The 15,749-nt window shown below is 35.4% G+C and overlaps 1 protein-coding gene across 4 annotated transcripts in view; it reads left to right on the forward strand.

Annotated features, from left to right (window-relative positions):
• The window catches only part of rims2 (regulating synaptic membrane exocytosis 2), a 263,822-nt gene that overhangs the window by 149,809 nt on the left and 98,264 nt on the right, over positions 1-15,749 (forward strand). For 3 of the 4 annotated variants that reach the window (XM_015396884.1, XM_015396885.1, XM_015396886.1), the window contains 7 exons: positions 838-937; positions 1,036-1,159; positions 2,722-2,768; positions 4,109-4,221; positions 11,514-11,644; positions 12,093-12,264; positions 14,308-14,461. In XM_015396884.1, coding sequence (XP_015252370.1) covers positions 838-937; positions 1,036-1,159; positions 2,722-2,768; positions 4,109-4,221; positions 11,514-11,644; positions 12,093-12,264; positions 14,308-14,461 — 841 coding nt within the window. Of the gene's footprint in view, positions 1-837; positions 938-1,035; positions 1,160-2,721; positions 2,769-4,108; positions 4,222-5,468; positions 5,517-11,513; positions 11,645-12,092; positions 12,265-14,307; positions 14,462-15,749 lie in introns of all 4 variants that reach the window. The other variant, XM_015396880.1, reaches the window with a different exon arrangement.

Raw genomic sequence — 15,749 nt, forward strand, 5'->3', positions numbered from 1 at the left:
ATATATATATATATATATATATATAAGTTCATTAATTCATTCCTGCAAAATGTACATAGTTTGATAAAACACACCACTTTTGAAGTATTATTAACGGGAATTAAGATAATCATTTTTGATAATTGCTAAAAGCATGTTTCATGAAAGTAGTTATGCCACTGGGGATGTTGCAGTCTTTTGCTACTGTTGCACAAAGCCTGCCATGAGGAGAGATAACCTAAAGCAGCAAGATGGGGAAAAATCATTACTGATTGAATGAACCTCCTGAAATGGCATGTTTGTGTCTGCTCAGTGCTTCTGTGCATTTCTGTCCGCTCAGCAGCTGCAGCCAACCAGCTCAACAATCCAGCCGGCCATCCGTCAGGCTGCCAGCCTCGCCTTCACTGACCATCTTTCTCTCATCTCCTCTGCAAGCATTCCCTTTGAGCTCCTGTGTGTTACATAAAGCCATTTCATTTAGTGGACTTCTCTAAGCTTCTTTGTATGTTGGTATTCAGCTGCCATTAAATGGGATTTTTATTTTGTATGATGCCAGTGTAAGCTGAGTGCAGGGGTGTACAGTGCAGCCTTAGCCCACGGCTGTTACAGGATGACAGAGCTGTGCTAAAGTGCATGCCTGAGGACTGAAGCAGAAGCCACAGACTGCTTTTTTAGAAGCTAAAAGTCCACTTTTATTAATAAATTTCTATTATGCATTAGCTATATATCTTTTATGGTCTTCCTAAAGTACTTGCATCAACCAAACAGCTAAAAATATATATTTAACTCTATTCAACCTCCAAACACCGTGCTGCATGTTTATAATGCTGATCCAGTGCTCAATGTTTACTTTTACAGGTAGTTGGAGGCAAGATGACAGAATCTGGGAGGCTTTGTGCTTTTATCACTAAAGTCAGGAAAGGAAGTCTTGCGGACACAGTTGGACACCTCAGGCCGGGTATCACAAACACCTCAAGACTAACCTCACTCCTCATCCATAGTTTATAATGCTTTGCCATTTGTTTAAACCGATTACTTCATACTGTGTTTTTGCAGGTGACCAGGTTCTGGAGTGGAACGGCCGGATTTTACAAGGAGCTACATTCAAAGAAGTTTACAATATCATATTAGAATCCAAGCCTGAGCCTCAGGTAGAGCTGGTGGTCTCACGGCCCATAGGGTGAGTGTATAGAATCACTCCTCTAACACCTGCCACGACCAAACTGTGACTGTCCCACGTGAATCCAGACAGTGCTAAATGCAGACATGGAAAATGTTTCAAGGATACTTTTACCTGAAACACCTTTATTTATAATAGATTAGCTGTCTGAACACAATATGTCCTGAGACACCCTGAAAGACCAAACACTGACACTAATCCCATCATCCCCTGGTGCAGCAGGGTGTCTTGATCTTGGGTTTCTCCGTGAGACATTTGTTAAAACTAATGCTTTGCAACAAGAAGGCCCTTTCTGCATGAAACTTACAGTTTTCCCCTTTGCATGCATGGCCACTCTCCAAAACCTGTTATAGGGTGTATATCATAAATGATTTTGCTTTTAGCCTTCTTATAATAATATTCCGTAATTAAAGTCATGCACCAAGTGGTATTTCTGTTGATTCACGATTCTCTGTGTAATCTCCATGAGCTCTGATTTCTGAGCAATAGCTCCTCCTTATCCTGCAAAAATTAACCCTGGAGGATTTTTAATCTAAGAATTAGATTATTAGATTAGAGTATGAGGGCCAGACTAGAGATTTTCATTTGTCTTCTATTTCGAGAATAAAGTCATAGCGTTACGAGAATAAAGTCGTAACATTATGAGAATAAATGTTGCCAATCAGCAACCTGAGTCCACTTTGACCATCTGCCCAATTTGATGCTGGTGCTAAAAGATTTCCTTATCTGTGAAACCAGAGACCAAGTATAACTTCACATGATGGCCGAAATTCCTAATTTTAGGAAAGACAGTGCTTCTTGTAGGAGTTGTCATAAAATACAATTTGTTTTTTGTAATTGTAGGACTTTGTTCTCGTAATTTTACGACTTTATTCTCATAATTTCTCTTTGAGCAGTTTGGGTTGCTGACCCCTGGTCTAACGCCTCTCTCACCAACTGGTAACTTTTTTAACACAATGCTCGACATAAAAGAATAAAATGCTTAACTGTAGCTGCAAATTGATAAGAAATGTAAATGTCTAAATTAAACATAAGTTTATTCATCCTAGTTTTCCTAGTTTTAAAAAGTAAAGCTAATTCTAGCTAAGGACATACGAAGTTCAATATGTAAGGTTCAGAAAGAGCCATCAAACCACTCTAAGGATGGATCCTGGTTTGTATAACTTCATGTTATCATGCTGAGATGCGTTTTGTTCTTTTATATGGAAAAAAAAAACCTTTTCAGGCTGTGTCAGAACTTCCACCCTGACCCCTATAGAAGAATAGAATTCAACCTTATTGTTATTATACTGTCTCAAGTACAAAGCAACAAAATTCACTCTCTGCATTAAACCCATCCCCTTTGGGAGCAGTGGGCTGCCGTTGTGCGGCGCCCGGGGAGCAGTGTGGGATCAAGGGTCTTGCTCAGGGACACAGAGTGGCAATCCGTGGGAGTGGGGCTTGAACTCAGAACCTCTGGGACCTAACGCAATACCCTAACCATGCAGAAAAGCTGGTCAAGTAATCTTCCTTATCAGGCTGTTCATTTCAATCATCAATAATTTATTTCTTTATTTTTTCAGAGATGTTCCAAGGATACCTGACAGCACACATGCACAATTGGAATCAAGTGAGTATTCTCATAATCTGTTGGAAAGTGATATTGTTATAGTATTTGAATGTCTGTAAAGACCTTGATTAAGTTGTTGTGCTTTAACTAAGTGGTGATTTTTTTAAATTGCAGTATAACATAAAAGAAATGTAAATGCTTAATAGATCAATATAAGAGAGCCAAGAGGTGGGTGTGGTACTGGGGGGTGCATATACCTGATAAGCAGATGAATATGGCTTGAGCTAAAAGTGCTCTTTTTGAGATATTTGCCTAAATCAATCTGTGAATGTAAAAAAATTAATTGGTACAAGAGACCAATCAGATTCAGTTTCTGTGGCACAAATCATCCTAACAAATGGATCTTCTATTATGTCTTCAGTACAGGAGCTAAAACAGAATCCTGGGCCAGTTCTGCTGGTGTTCTGGTCCCTTTCGGCTGCTGCCTGGAACCGCACATGTTCCCTTTAACAAACCTTCTCAGAGCTCAGATCATTTTTTGGGCTGTTTTTCTCCTCCCCTGAGCTTCAGCAACAGGAAGCAGAACAAAATCTGAAAAAAGCTGATATAATTCCCCCCCTAAACAGCCCTGCTGTAAAGGCAGGACCCTTTTTGGATGGTAGCTTTGTGGAATATGGATTCCACTGTTTCAATATACCAAGCTTTCGAATTGATCTAATTTTCTTAATTTTTGGTTAAATTTAAATAGCACAAAGGTGTTTCTGTATTTTTATTCATAAATATAGCATTTAAACTCTTGACACAGCCAGTCTTGCAGCATTACCATTTATATACAACAATAAAATCTGCTAATTTTAAAGATTTGTGACTAACATACACCAACAGCGATTCATAAGCGGATTTAACAGAATGAATCCTGTCATTTTTCAAAATAAAACACCGTTTGGACTCGAAAAATAAATCCGTCAGAAAATGTGGACTTCTTTTTGTACGAATCTTTGATGTCTTTAATGTCAGTCCAGTTTTAAAGTGTAACAGCTTTAAAGCAATGTAATTTTGATGATGTATCAGTTTTTTTTATTGCATTCTGAACTGCATTATTTGGTAGGATATCAATGTCCGAAGAAGATAAAACCAACATGGGTTGATTTAAAGTTTGGGGAAGTAAATTTTTTTGAGAAGAGACCTTCAGGATCCCACTGTGAAAACAGGCCATGATATGCCTCAAAGATGCTTCTGCCACTTTGTTCTTCCTTTAGCTTTTTAACCTTACAAGGCAAAAGAATTGTGACATTCAGTGTATCTGTCTTGGGTCTCTTCCTAATAACTTCGGATTAAACCAAATCATTAATTATAAAGTCAACACAATCCTTTCCAACTGTGCTTCTGTTGTCTTACAGGTTCAAGCTCTTTTGAGTCTCAAAAGATGGATCGGCCCTCAATCTCTGTCACATCCCCGATGAGTCCCAGTTTGCTGCGGGACGCCCCACAGTACCTGTCAGGACAGCTCTCAGTAAGTGACATCAACTTTGAACATGCAGCAAAACAGGAAAACTGAATTTTTAAAGCATTTTGAATCGGATTAATGGTTGTTATAAACGGGGCATTCAACATGAAACTATTCATCACCTTAAATAAGTATTTATGCTCCTAACTATTTTCCGAAATGTTTTGGATTGTTTGTTCACTAATCCTATCAAACAAACCTGAAGTCTTAAAATAATATTCTAGGAGTACAGCACACTTTTATTAATTAGCTGACCTTTGAAGGCAAATGTCTTGAATAGATTCTGTTGAAGGGTCTCAATTTAAAATAGTTGAAACACACGCCACTGTAATGAGTTTTCTGTAAAAACTGGAGTTATTAATTTTTTTTGTTTTGTTTCACATTTAACCTTTCTTGTTGGTCCCACATAAAATCCCAATAAATTACATTGAAATTTGTGACTGAAATATGAGAAATGTGGACAGGAGCAAGAGGCAAACAATGGCTCAGTGTCTTAGTTCAGACAATTTTCATGTGTCCTGTGTTTTGCTTTCATTAGTCAGTCTGATGCATTTTGCCAATCCAGTCCAGGACTCTGGATCAGATTTCCAACTGTATTGTTCTTTATGTTGTATACAAATGTTGGTGTAGAAATAGGTAAAGAGATATAATAAAGCCATGAAGAAATTAACTCTCCAATTAATACTGTTTCTGAAAAGAGAAAAATATCTCCATTACACGCATTGCTCCAAATGTATCTATTCGAAAAAAAGATATTTTGGCAAAATATGTCTCTAACCAAGTGTTTTTCTTCTTCTTTTGTAAATCATAGTACTTTTATAGTACTTAATGAGGCTCACACTCAACTGTGCAATACAAATATGTCATGTCCTGTATTAAAGATTCAGACTATATAAACTGAATTCCTAATGCTTGATTGTTATTATGGCTGGTTATAGGGATGACTTATTATCTTGACTGGGGGTTTAAGAACTTTGATTGTAACACAATCTTATAAGGCAGAGAGAAGACTGTAAGATAAGACTTTAAGCTTAAGAAAACTTGAAAAAAAATGTATCTCATGAAGAATAGAGAGGAGTGTAGAGTCCATTTTTGGTTTTAAGTCACTGTGTAAGTGAGGATAAACCGGCCACTGATGTCCAGGTGTAAACAACAAACTCTGGTTGTTGCTTCTAAGTGAAATGTGAGTTTTTTGGTTTTATTGCATATTGTTTTTCTTTCTTTTCTTTTGCTGTTGAATTTTGTTTATCCAGAGCCAAAGCCTTAGTAGAAGAACAACGCCTTTTACCCCTAGGGTCCAGGTAATGGGCCCTGTAAGAAGGGCACACACTATCTCTTTGGTTTTTGCTCACTTACTGTCGACTGGCTTTTCCTCCCATGTTTATTGGGAAATGCATTCTTGGGGGAAATCTTAGCATCAAATTTCCCTCTCTAAGGAGTGCATTGTTTGTTCTTTTTCTTCAGTTTGATGTGTTGGTTTCAATTGATTCTTTAGTTATTTCTCATTTTAACCCCATTCATGTCATTATTCCCTTGTACTACAATGCATGCTGAACTAAACTGATCAAATTTTAAAAGGTTCCTGTTAATTTTTTAGTGATCAGATCCAAGCTTGATAATTTTGGCATTGACAATCAAAGAGGCTTTTTCCACGAAGTCTCAGTCTCAGATTTTTTTAATCCACAGAAGAATAACATAGTCTTATGTATAAAAAAATAGATTGCATAAAGAATCTTATGTCAATAGGTTATTCTAATGACATTGAATTGTAAAGTGCCTTTTTGTGAATTGGCACTATATAAATAAACTGAATTCTGCACAGAGGTAATTATGAATTTCCCTTCGGGGATTAATAAAGTATTTATAAGATGTCAACTGGCAACTTCATATTGATCAGAGTTCTCTGATTTCCCTCCTGTCACAGCCAAACAAAACCAGACTAAATGAAGTATGATGAGAAAAATCAGAGAAATTAACAAATACTGCAGAATTGGAGAACAGAGAAAGAATGAAGGAGATGATCAAAAGTGGTCCCCATGTCCTCTAACAGTCTAAGGCGATAGCAGCATAACTAAACAGATACCTCAGGAACCTGAATTACTCTAACCATAAGCTTTATCAAAACAAAAATTTTAAAGCCCGGTGTTAAAATGAATCAGAGATTTTTTGCAAAAGTGCAAATGACAGAAAATTTGCAAAGGTTCAAAGATTAAGACTGGTGGTTGGTTTCACAGGAGAGGAGCCTGATAACGACTAGATCTGCCTCCCATTCTACTTTTAGAAATTCAAGGAACCACAAGTAAACCAGCAGACTGACAATTCATACTTTGAAATTAACTTTCAAAACACTGATTTAGAGTTTTTCAGGCATTTAAAAAATATGCCTTCCGGTTCTTCTTTGGACTTTCATTGTCTTCCCTCATAAAAAAAAAAGTATGCTTGAGCTTAGCATCATCAACTGTTAACTGTGGACATTCTTGAAGCCATGAGCTATATGATCAGCCATAACACCGCTATGAATAACTGCCAATATCCTGTCCAGGAGGCCGACCTTCCGAAACCCTTTCCTTGAGCCTCATTAGTCCACAAACTTTGAAAGTATTGACCTGCTTTTCAGAAAAAAATGTGAGATAGGTCCTTTGTCTTTTTTTAAAAAGTAGTGGTTCTGATTTTAAAATTCATGTTTGCCCAGTCCATTTCCTCTCATTGAATTGTGAACATTGAGCTTAACTCTTGGTAATCTGACAACAGCCAGATGCATTTCTCGCATCTGGCTGTTGTCAGGTTAAACTCTTGGGGATGAAGCCAGCAAAGCTTAAATCTGATGTCAGCCAGTCCTGAGGAGATTCAACTCTTTCAATGTTTCTTTCATCTGTTGATAATGACTCACTGTGGTTACCTGGAACCCCACAGCCTCAGGAATGGATTTGCACTAAAAGGTGTCATGAATTTATTAATCATATGTTCTTCCTTTGCTTCTCTTTTTTTAAATCTTTATTTCTTTATTGTTCAGTCTTTTCCACATCGTCAGACAGATTATGTGTTAGGAGCTTATTTTGTTTCTTAATTTTAGGTCAGAAATTAGCCCTGATATTTTGGCTAGCAAAACTGAACTATGGGTTAATTAGCTCTTAATTGGGGGGGAGGTTTTAGCTTTATATAGGTGCAGTTAAGTACAGTAAGGATAACGTGTTACTTGACAAATGGCATCATCTTAAAACCAATTTATGTGAAGATCTGAAACATATAAATCCAACAAAGCAGTAGAATCTGACGTTATCTGTAATTGAGCAACTATGGCCTTTGCACATGCTCAGCTTTTTGGGATTTTAACTAACAGGATACACTTCACAGAAAAATATGTTGTAGTCTTTCTAACCAGGGGCACAGTTCATGTGTCTAATGCAGCATTTGTTTAAAAAAAAAAAAATTCATAATGGGATTTGAAGCAAAAAAAAAATTCATGTTGAAAAAAAAAAAAAAAAAAACGGGTTATTTTTAGAGATATTTTAACTGATTCAGATGATACTCATGTTTATAAAGCTTTGACTTGCCAATTCAAATATTTTTTTTCATAATTTTTTTAAATAATTATATTAATATATTATATTTGAGGATTATTTTAATTAAAAAAAAATTCTCTCTTTTCCTGTTGTAAATTTTCATCATTTCAGTTTCTTATTTACAGAAGAGGATTAGGGCCACTGAAAAAATTAAAGGAATGTTAACTGATTTTTAAATATGATTTCAGTTTAATATGTGAAAAAAGTCAGACGTTTTTTCTCAGAATTCTGACTTTAATCTCATTATTCTGACTTTTTTCTCAGAATTCTGACTGAATTTCGACAGCTATCAAACATGTTAGCATCAAGCCGTAGCCATGTCTATAGAGACTAAACTAGCTCTCTTCTTTTAATCACCTTCTGCTCTTCTATTAATGAAATAGCATCACTGGGGACCCCTCCAGCACATAAAAAGTCACCTTATTCCGTCATTTTCCACCAATGTGTTACTGGCCCTCCCAAATAACTTGCATCTTTGTCAGTGAAGCTGAGTGCTCCCACATCTCTTCCTTCATGGTGCCCTTTAAGATTAAGATCCCAAATTCTGAGAATAAAGTCAGAATTCTGAGATTAAAGTCAGGATTCCATATTAAACAGAAAAATTTAAAAATCGGTTAACTTTTTTTTTTTTTTTTCCTCTTCCATACTTATTAGAAACAATGATTTCCCAACATGCATTAAAAAATAGCACTAACTTTAAAACAGAGGTTTAAGAATAGTGTGAACTGAATTTGAAATCTTATATTAGCAATTAGCATTGTAGGTGCAGTTAGTGTTAATTCTCTTTGTATTTTTTTTTTTATTATTATTATTATTACCTAGGAATGCAGATCTTACATTTTTAGACTTCCAAAAGAGCTTATTCCACAGTAGACATGGCTGAGAAGAATAAGAAAGAAACTTTGCTGTGGCACATTTAGTTTTCCTGGTATCACCTGAAGACAGCTCCAGGGCCAAAGTGACCCATCGTCACTTCTGTCCTCAGAAAATCTGCTAAACTATGCTTTTTCTTTCCAAAAGTGCAAAATTTGTAGAAAATTAAAATGACCAACACACACTGAAGTCTAGGTCTTTTTTGGATTATTTTTAAATAGAGTTTGTTTAGATTGAACCTTAGAATATGTAACTTTGATCTTTCATTCTGAAGTAAAAAACATCACAATTAAGAGTGTTGTAGTTAGCGTAATTTGATCTTGAATTTATACTAGAGCACATTCTGCTTTGCTCCACTCAGCTACTGTAGATATGATTAATTTAATTGCTTTAAAAGTAGAAAATCAGCTGATTTTTGGTCACTATGTTCAAGTTAATCTCACCGTACAGGAATGTCCATTTTCGCAGTTCTGTCTCCTGCACCTTTTCAGATACGTCTCTTCCTCTACACACCTAAATTAAATAGCTGAAGCTTCTTCTGGATGCAATAAAGTTCTCCAGCCCTGATAATGACCTAAATATTTGACTCAGCAGTGTCGAAACAGAAACATTTAAAAAGTATAGAAGTATAGAACTTAATTTATAGGACTGGATTTAAGGTAAATTGGGCTTCATTTTAACTACATTAATTCACTTAATGAAAGGGGAAAAAAATCTTTAAATGCTTCAGATTAATTTTCCATAGGGATTTATACATTTTTCTTCTTTTTCCTTTTTAAAGCCAGATAAAGACCTTGCAGTTTGTTAACCTTTTTTTTTTTTTTTTGCTTTAGTGAACTTTAGGTGTCTTTATCTAATCCTCTCGCATTGCTGCATGAAAGATGGTATTTGTTAACAATGGACTCCCTTTCATGATCATATTTTGAACGAAGTATGGACAAACATTTTGAAGCCTTGTTTCTCATTTCATCTGCTGTTCTTAAGGCTTCATGAAAACTTTTCCATCTTTTGAGTGTCTTTCACTGGAGTCCATACTTCCCCTTTAACTTAATCAGCATGATTGATTTCTATATACAAATCACTGATGGTTATCCACAACAACTGAATCAATAAAAAAAAAAATCTATGGTATATATTTTATAACACAATACTTTAAACTTTAGTTTATTTAAGTTAAAATAGCATTATGAGTATTGGTATTCATCTATACTGATGGTTTTATGACACATTTAGTAAAAAAAAAAAAAAGAAGATAAAGGATGTCAGGGTTTGGTTGAGGTTTTGAGGACCCAAATTCAGAGGTGAGGAGGTAGAGGTGAGTTCTTGTAGATTTAATGAAATATCTGAAGCAAAAATCCAAAAACCAAAGTACAAAATACAAGGAACCAAATACCAGACTATTTTAGGGGAAAACTCATGTGGGGAGCCAGGAAAAGACAAGGAACCAGCACAGAGGAACTCCACTGGGAGAGTATATATGGGAAACAGAACAAAGACAGGACTAACGAGCTGATTGGGAGCAGGTGTGAACAGAGGATTCTAGAAAGGAGCCAGGGAAAAGGAGACCAACACAAGAGGGCAGCAGAGGGCAAACAAGAAAAACCTAAGAACTCAAATACATCCAAAAACACCACAAAATAGGAATTAAACCACTAAAACTAGAAAACAATGAAAAACATGGATCAAAGTGAAACTAAATACTCAAAAGAAAACTTAAACAGAACCAAAACGGTGACAAAAGGATTAAGTGTCGACAATGGATAACAAGGAGAACAATACCTTATTTATTAGGATTTTGTTTTATAAACAGGAGAAAAGATCACATAAGAGTTTGTGTAAAGGACTCTACTTTGTATAGATCTATTCAGTTTAGGTTTGACTCTCTATGGGGAAAATTACATAGATTTTAAATCAGAGTTCCTCAAATCAAGTTGTACGACATCAAAATGATCAGATTTATCTTTACAGCAGATAGGAAACTTCAAGACATTTGCAGTATTCTTGCGCTGCTTCTGAATCATTTATATCTGTCCAATCAATGTATAATTTAAAAAGGCAAAATGCTGCCATCTACAGTGATTTCAAAACTAATAAAATCAAAACCTGAACAATTTCGAGGTTTTGAAATTATTATTAAAATGTATCAATACAACTCTAATTAAAACTGAATTTGTCAGGATGACGTTACATGTTGACGCTTTACTTTTAATATGTTAAAATTGTTTTTGGTTGTTGAAATCTCAACAAGCATCTAATGAATATATATATAGTATATAATATATATAACCCTATATAACTATATAAGGGTAAACTTTTTTGGGGGGTCAGACTTAGATTTTTTTAAGAATAAAAACAACAATTTAAGAAATTACTTTAAAAAATAATAAATGAAAAAGCTTTACTAATAGTTTTTGGTACATTTAAATTTCTACACAATCCAAAAAAGCTAGTTCAGTTTAAAAACTGATGCTCTTGTCAATATAAGCAGCAACTTGTAAAATGAATAATAGTTTATAGGAAATAAGAAATCTGAAGAAAGCAAAGTAAGATAAGTATTCTGCTTAATGCACAAAACGTAATATCCTTTAAGCAACTTCCTCTTTGCTCTGATGGGAAGATAAATGTGAAGATCCAGTATGGAATCCAAACAATGATTAAAAACAGGCGGTCGTTACACTCAGTGAAGGAAGACACAGATTGAGGCGTACTAACTTCTGCTCTGGTGTGATGAAGTCATCTCCTGCATTAACCCCTCAGTTATTTTCTTTTTTTGTTTCTTTGCTTTGTTATGTTTGTGTTTAATTTGTTCTTGTTGGTTCCTGATGATGTCTCAGCATGTTTTGATGGCTCTGCCCCCTACAGGTCAAACTCTGGTATGACAAAGTGGGTCATCAGCTTATTGTAACTATTCTGGGTGCCAAAGACTTGCCACCAAGGGAAGATGGCCGTCCCAGGAACCCTTATGTCAAAATCTACTTCCTGCCTGACAGAAGGTAAGACTAATATAACTTGGTGATATCTAATGTCAGTTGATATGATGCAGATTCATTGAATAAACTAAATGTTATGAAATATTACACTTTGTTTGGATGTTTTTAATGTATAGTAGATCATTATTTGCTGTTGAATTTTTTGACCTGTTGACGTCACAAGCTTGTGTGCATTTTCTTGTTCCTATCATTAAAAGCTGGATGAATATGTGCGTGTTTTAATTCAGAGTGTTGGATGTGAACCTTAAAGCTTTTTTCTTGAGTGTAGCTGGATCATGCAAGAGTTTTTTTTTAAGCATCAGTGCAGTAAATAATCTTTTTCTCTCATAATGAGCATGTCGTGGTGCTGCGTTCAGTGTCCTGTGCTGTGCAGTGTCGTTTAATTCTTGTATTCGCGGCTCTTCTCTATAAAGGTTCTAAATAAAAACAGTCTGAATTATTGTTCCTCCAGTGATAAAAGCAAGAGGAGAACAAAAACAGTAAAGAAATCCTTAGAGCCCAAATGGAATCAGACCTTTATGTATTCGCCGGTCCACCGGCGGGAGTTCCGCGAGCGAATGCTGGAGATCACGCTGTGGGACCAGGCCCGGGTCAGGGAAGAGGAGAGTGAATTCTTGGGAGAGGTAAGGAAGTCAAAGGTCAACGCCTTCCACTGTCAAACGATGTGATCATGTGTTGAATTTCAAGCATTTTAACTCTCCATCACGTCAGACAGATGGCTCACCCAAAGACGATACACTATTTGTCCCTTTAGTTTGCTTTAGATTAAAACAATTCAGATCGTCCCTTTTTTTTGTTTTACCTATTTATACAATCTTTCAAAAGTTAGCTGTATTAATTCATAGTCACACTAACTTCTCGTAACTCTAGATCTAAGTTATAAAGGAATAGATTTTTGTTTTTTTTAAACATACTGGCCTGTAAACTGCAGCAGAGAGACAACAACTATCATTAAACAATTGAATTTACACAAACAATGATGAAGCATATATAGATAATTTACTAAATTCAATAAAACTACGAATGTTGTTTTGTCACTGGATAATTTATTCATAGAACATGAAAAGATCCTTATTTCTTAGAAGAGCTAAAAGATCTGGTTTAAACCAGGTAACCAGCCATGCTCTCTGCTGACCAACAGAGTTGTCTCAAATACTCACTTTCTTTACTGAAGTAAAAGTAAAGAAACCTGCATAAAAATAAACTCTGGTAAAAGTAAAAGCACTTATTAGATTTAAGTAAAAGTGTAAAAGTACAGGTTCTACATTGCACTTAATTACTAAGTACTAATTACTTATTTACTGATGTAAAATTAAGTTAAAATCTCTTCTTAAAAATAGTTATATGAACAAAAAAGACTTTGATTTCCCTCTATTGCTCACTGCTTTGCTAGTGAAAAGATTTGGAAATAGTAAAGTGGTTTAGTTTATTCCAAATCAAAATTTCAGACAGGATGATATACATTTAACGCAACATAAGTTCTGCTTAAGCTTTTAAATACTTTTAGAGCTCTGATATTTACAGCATTAAAGTTGCAAATAGAGCTTTAAACATAACAAACGTGTAAAAGTAAAATCTAATAAAGGGTAATGGATGCAGATTGTCATGCGCCTAACAATTAGATCTATCCTACGTAATGTTTTCCAGCCCCTCGTCTTCATCCTTGCCTTTATCAGGGCTTTACTATAAACAAACTTTGCAAACTGGAAAGTACAAATATCTGGGTTCAAATGTTGGGAGTAAAAGTAAAAAGTCCTCAGAAAAATAAATACTGTAAAAAAGTACATATAGTGGAAAAAGCAACTTGATTATGGTAACTAACTATTTATATTGAATTACTTGACACCTCTGCTCACTTAAGCAATACTAGATCTTCCTCATAAATTAAAAAATATGTCAGACTTTTTATTTAGGGATTTCCTCTGATCAATATGGTTCTGTACAGTTGATAAATGGTTTAGTTTCTCGTTTTAATGACCTGAAGTTGTTGATGTAATGTCCAAAAAGCATTTTTGTACAGTTAGAAATGATTCATATACAAATAATTTTTAATTTTCACTTTCCCTGTTTATTGGATGTTTAATGGTTTGGTTCATATTTTCTTGAAGAATCAAGATCAGGATGTTTTTTAGTTCAGTTTCTGTTTCTTTTTTGGTCTGCATAATACATTAAGTCATATATAAATAGATACATTCAAACAGTTTTCAAAAAAGGTCTTAGAAATTCAGAAATATTTTATTTTCACTCTATGATTAAATACCATATTTGGTCATTTGTCCTTTTTGGAAATCTTGGGACTTTTTCTCAGATTTAAAATAATGTTTTGCTCAGATTTAGTCCAGTAGAATGGAAAATGTTGAAAAATTACCAAACTTTACTGCTTAGTTTGCTCAAAGAAACTGTATTTCAGAAGTATTATGGGCAAAAACTTCTCATTGGTGTCATTTTAAGGAGATAGTACAGGAATTTTTTCTTTATTTTCTTTTTTTTTTCTAACCTGACTTTTATTGTGTCTCAACATCTAATTTCCACTCCACAAGATGTAAATTCTCTAAATCTTTTGATTGAGAGAAAAATATTAGATAATTTGTTGCTATATAAAACACCTACAGAATCGCAAAAAAATCCCATGATCTATCACTTAATGAAGCGATTTCCTCCGTTAGATCCTCATCGAGTTGGAGACGGCTCTCTTGGACGACGAACCTCACTGGTACAAGTTGCAAACACACGACGTGTCATCCATGCCACTGCCACGTGCCTCCCCAAATTCCCAACGCAGGCAGCTCCACGGCGAGAGCCCAACGCGGCGGCTGCAGAGTGAGTCCACTCAGTTGCACACTAGTATTGTCACTAAGCATTTATTCTAAGTGCTCTGTTTGACATAATAAAAAACCTTGTTTATACAATTAAGATTTTAAATGAGTTGATTTCTCATCTGCATGGTATGGATGATGATGCAATATATAATTTTTTTTTGTATTTTCTGTTATGCATCAACATTACTGCTTTTGCTTTACAGCCAAAGGCTCATATTCGTATGACTCAGGTAACAACCCAGTGTTACTTGGCCTTGCTGCTCTGTGGAGAACCCTGATGTTCTTCTTTCCCCTTGAAACACGCATCCCTGTGCTTGACTTTCCATTTTTATTCCCTAAGGAGCGCATGTTTCTGCTGCCTTATATGGATTTCCAGATGAAGAGCCTATGTAAACTTACACTGCTTCAGAATCGACTCAGGGTAGCAGACACATGCGCACTCCAGGGAGGCAGAGATTTAGGACGCAGTACTTTATCTCCCCTCTGTCTATCCACCTATAAACTACCCTACAATCCTCTAACGCATCCATTCGTTTAGATGAATCTTATAATTAACTATTAGTCTCATTTGGCTCTACCTGAGTTCTCCTATCCTGTGTTTTGTAGTCGTGATTTAGTAATTATGAGGTTTTCCCCTTTCCAAGTGCTTTTAATGGCTTAACGAACTCTTGCTGAGATTTGTTTGGTGTTTCTTGAATGTTTTTCTTTTTTTTTAACAATTACAGGAATTACTCACTATAGGTCTGTTATTCAAAGACTGCAAAAAACGAAGGGATAGATTGCATTGCACATTGTTCATCAGTACTTGCAATTAGTGGCTGTGTTGCAAGTGGTCTTTAAAGATTGCTAAGCAGATGTTAAAAAGCGCAAACCAGTTTAAGCCCGCCCCATTATAATGAGGCGGTTTCATGCTGTTTGAGAGGTTCTAAGCAATGTAGCTAGAGTTTATAATAATAAAAACTTATTTATAAAATAATAATTACAATGGTGAGTAATTTAATACAATACTTTACATAGGCAGCCTTTCTCTAAGTTTATGAACAAACAAAAGTAAAATATAAGATGATGAAATGAACCAAAGTTGATATAAAGAATAAAACATGAGAAAGTTGTCTCTCTATCTGTGTCCCCCCCACATACACAAGGTTCACGTGTCCTAAAAAGGTAACCTGACAACAGCCAGATGCATGTCTCGCTCCGCCTAGCTCCACTCACATACATCTGGGAACCCGCTCATTGAAAGTGGTTTCCCCAACCGAATTTATGGTCTGTCCAATCAGGACGCAGGG

This window comes from Cyprinodon variegatus, unplaced genomic scaffold, assembly GCF_000732505.1.
Source record: "Cyprinodon variegatus isolate N-32 unplaced genomic scaffold, C_variegatus-1.0 Scaffold827, whole genome shotgun sequence".
NCBI lineage: Eukaryota > Metazoa > Chordata > Actinopteri > Cyprinodontiformes > Cyprinodontidae > Cyprinodon > Cyprinodon variegatus.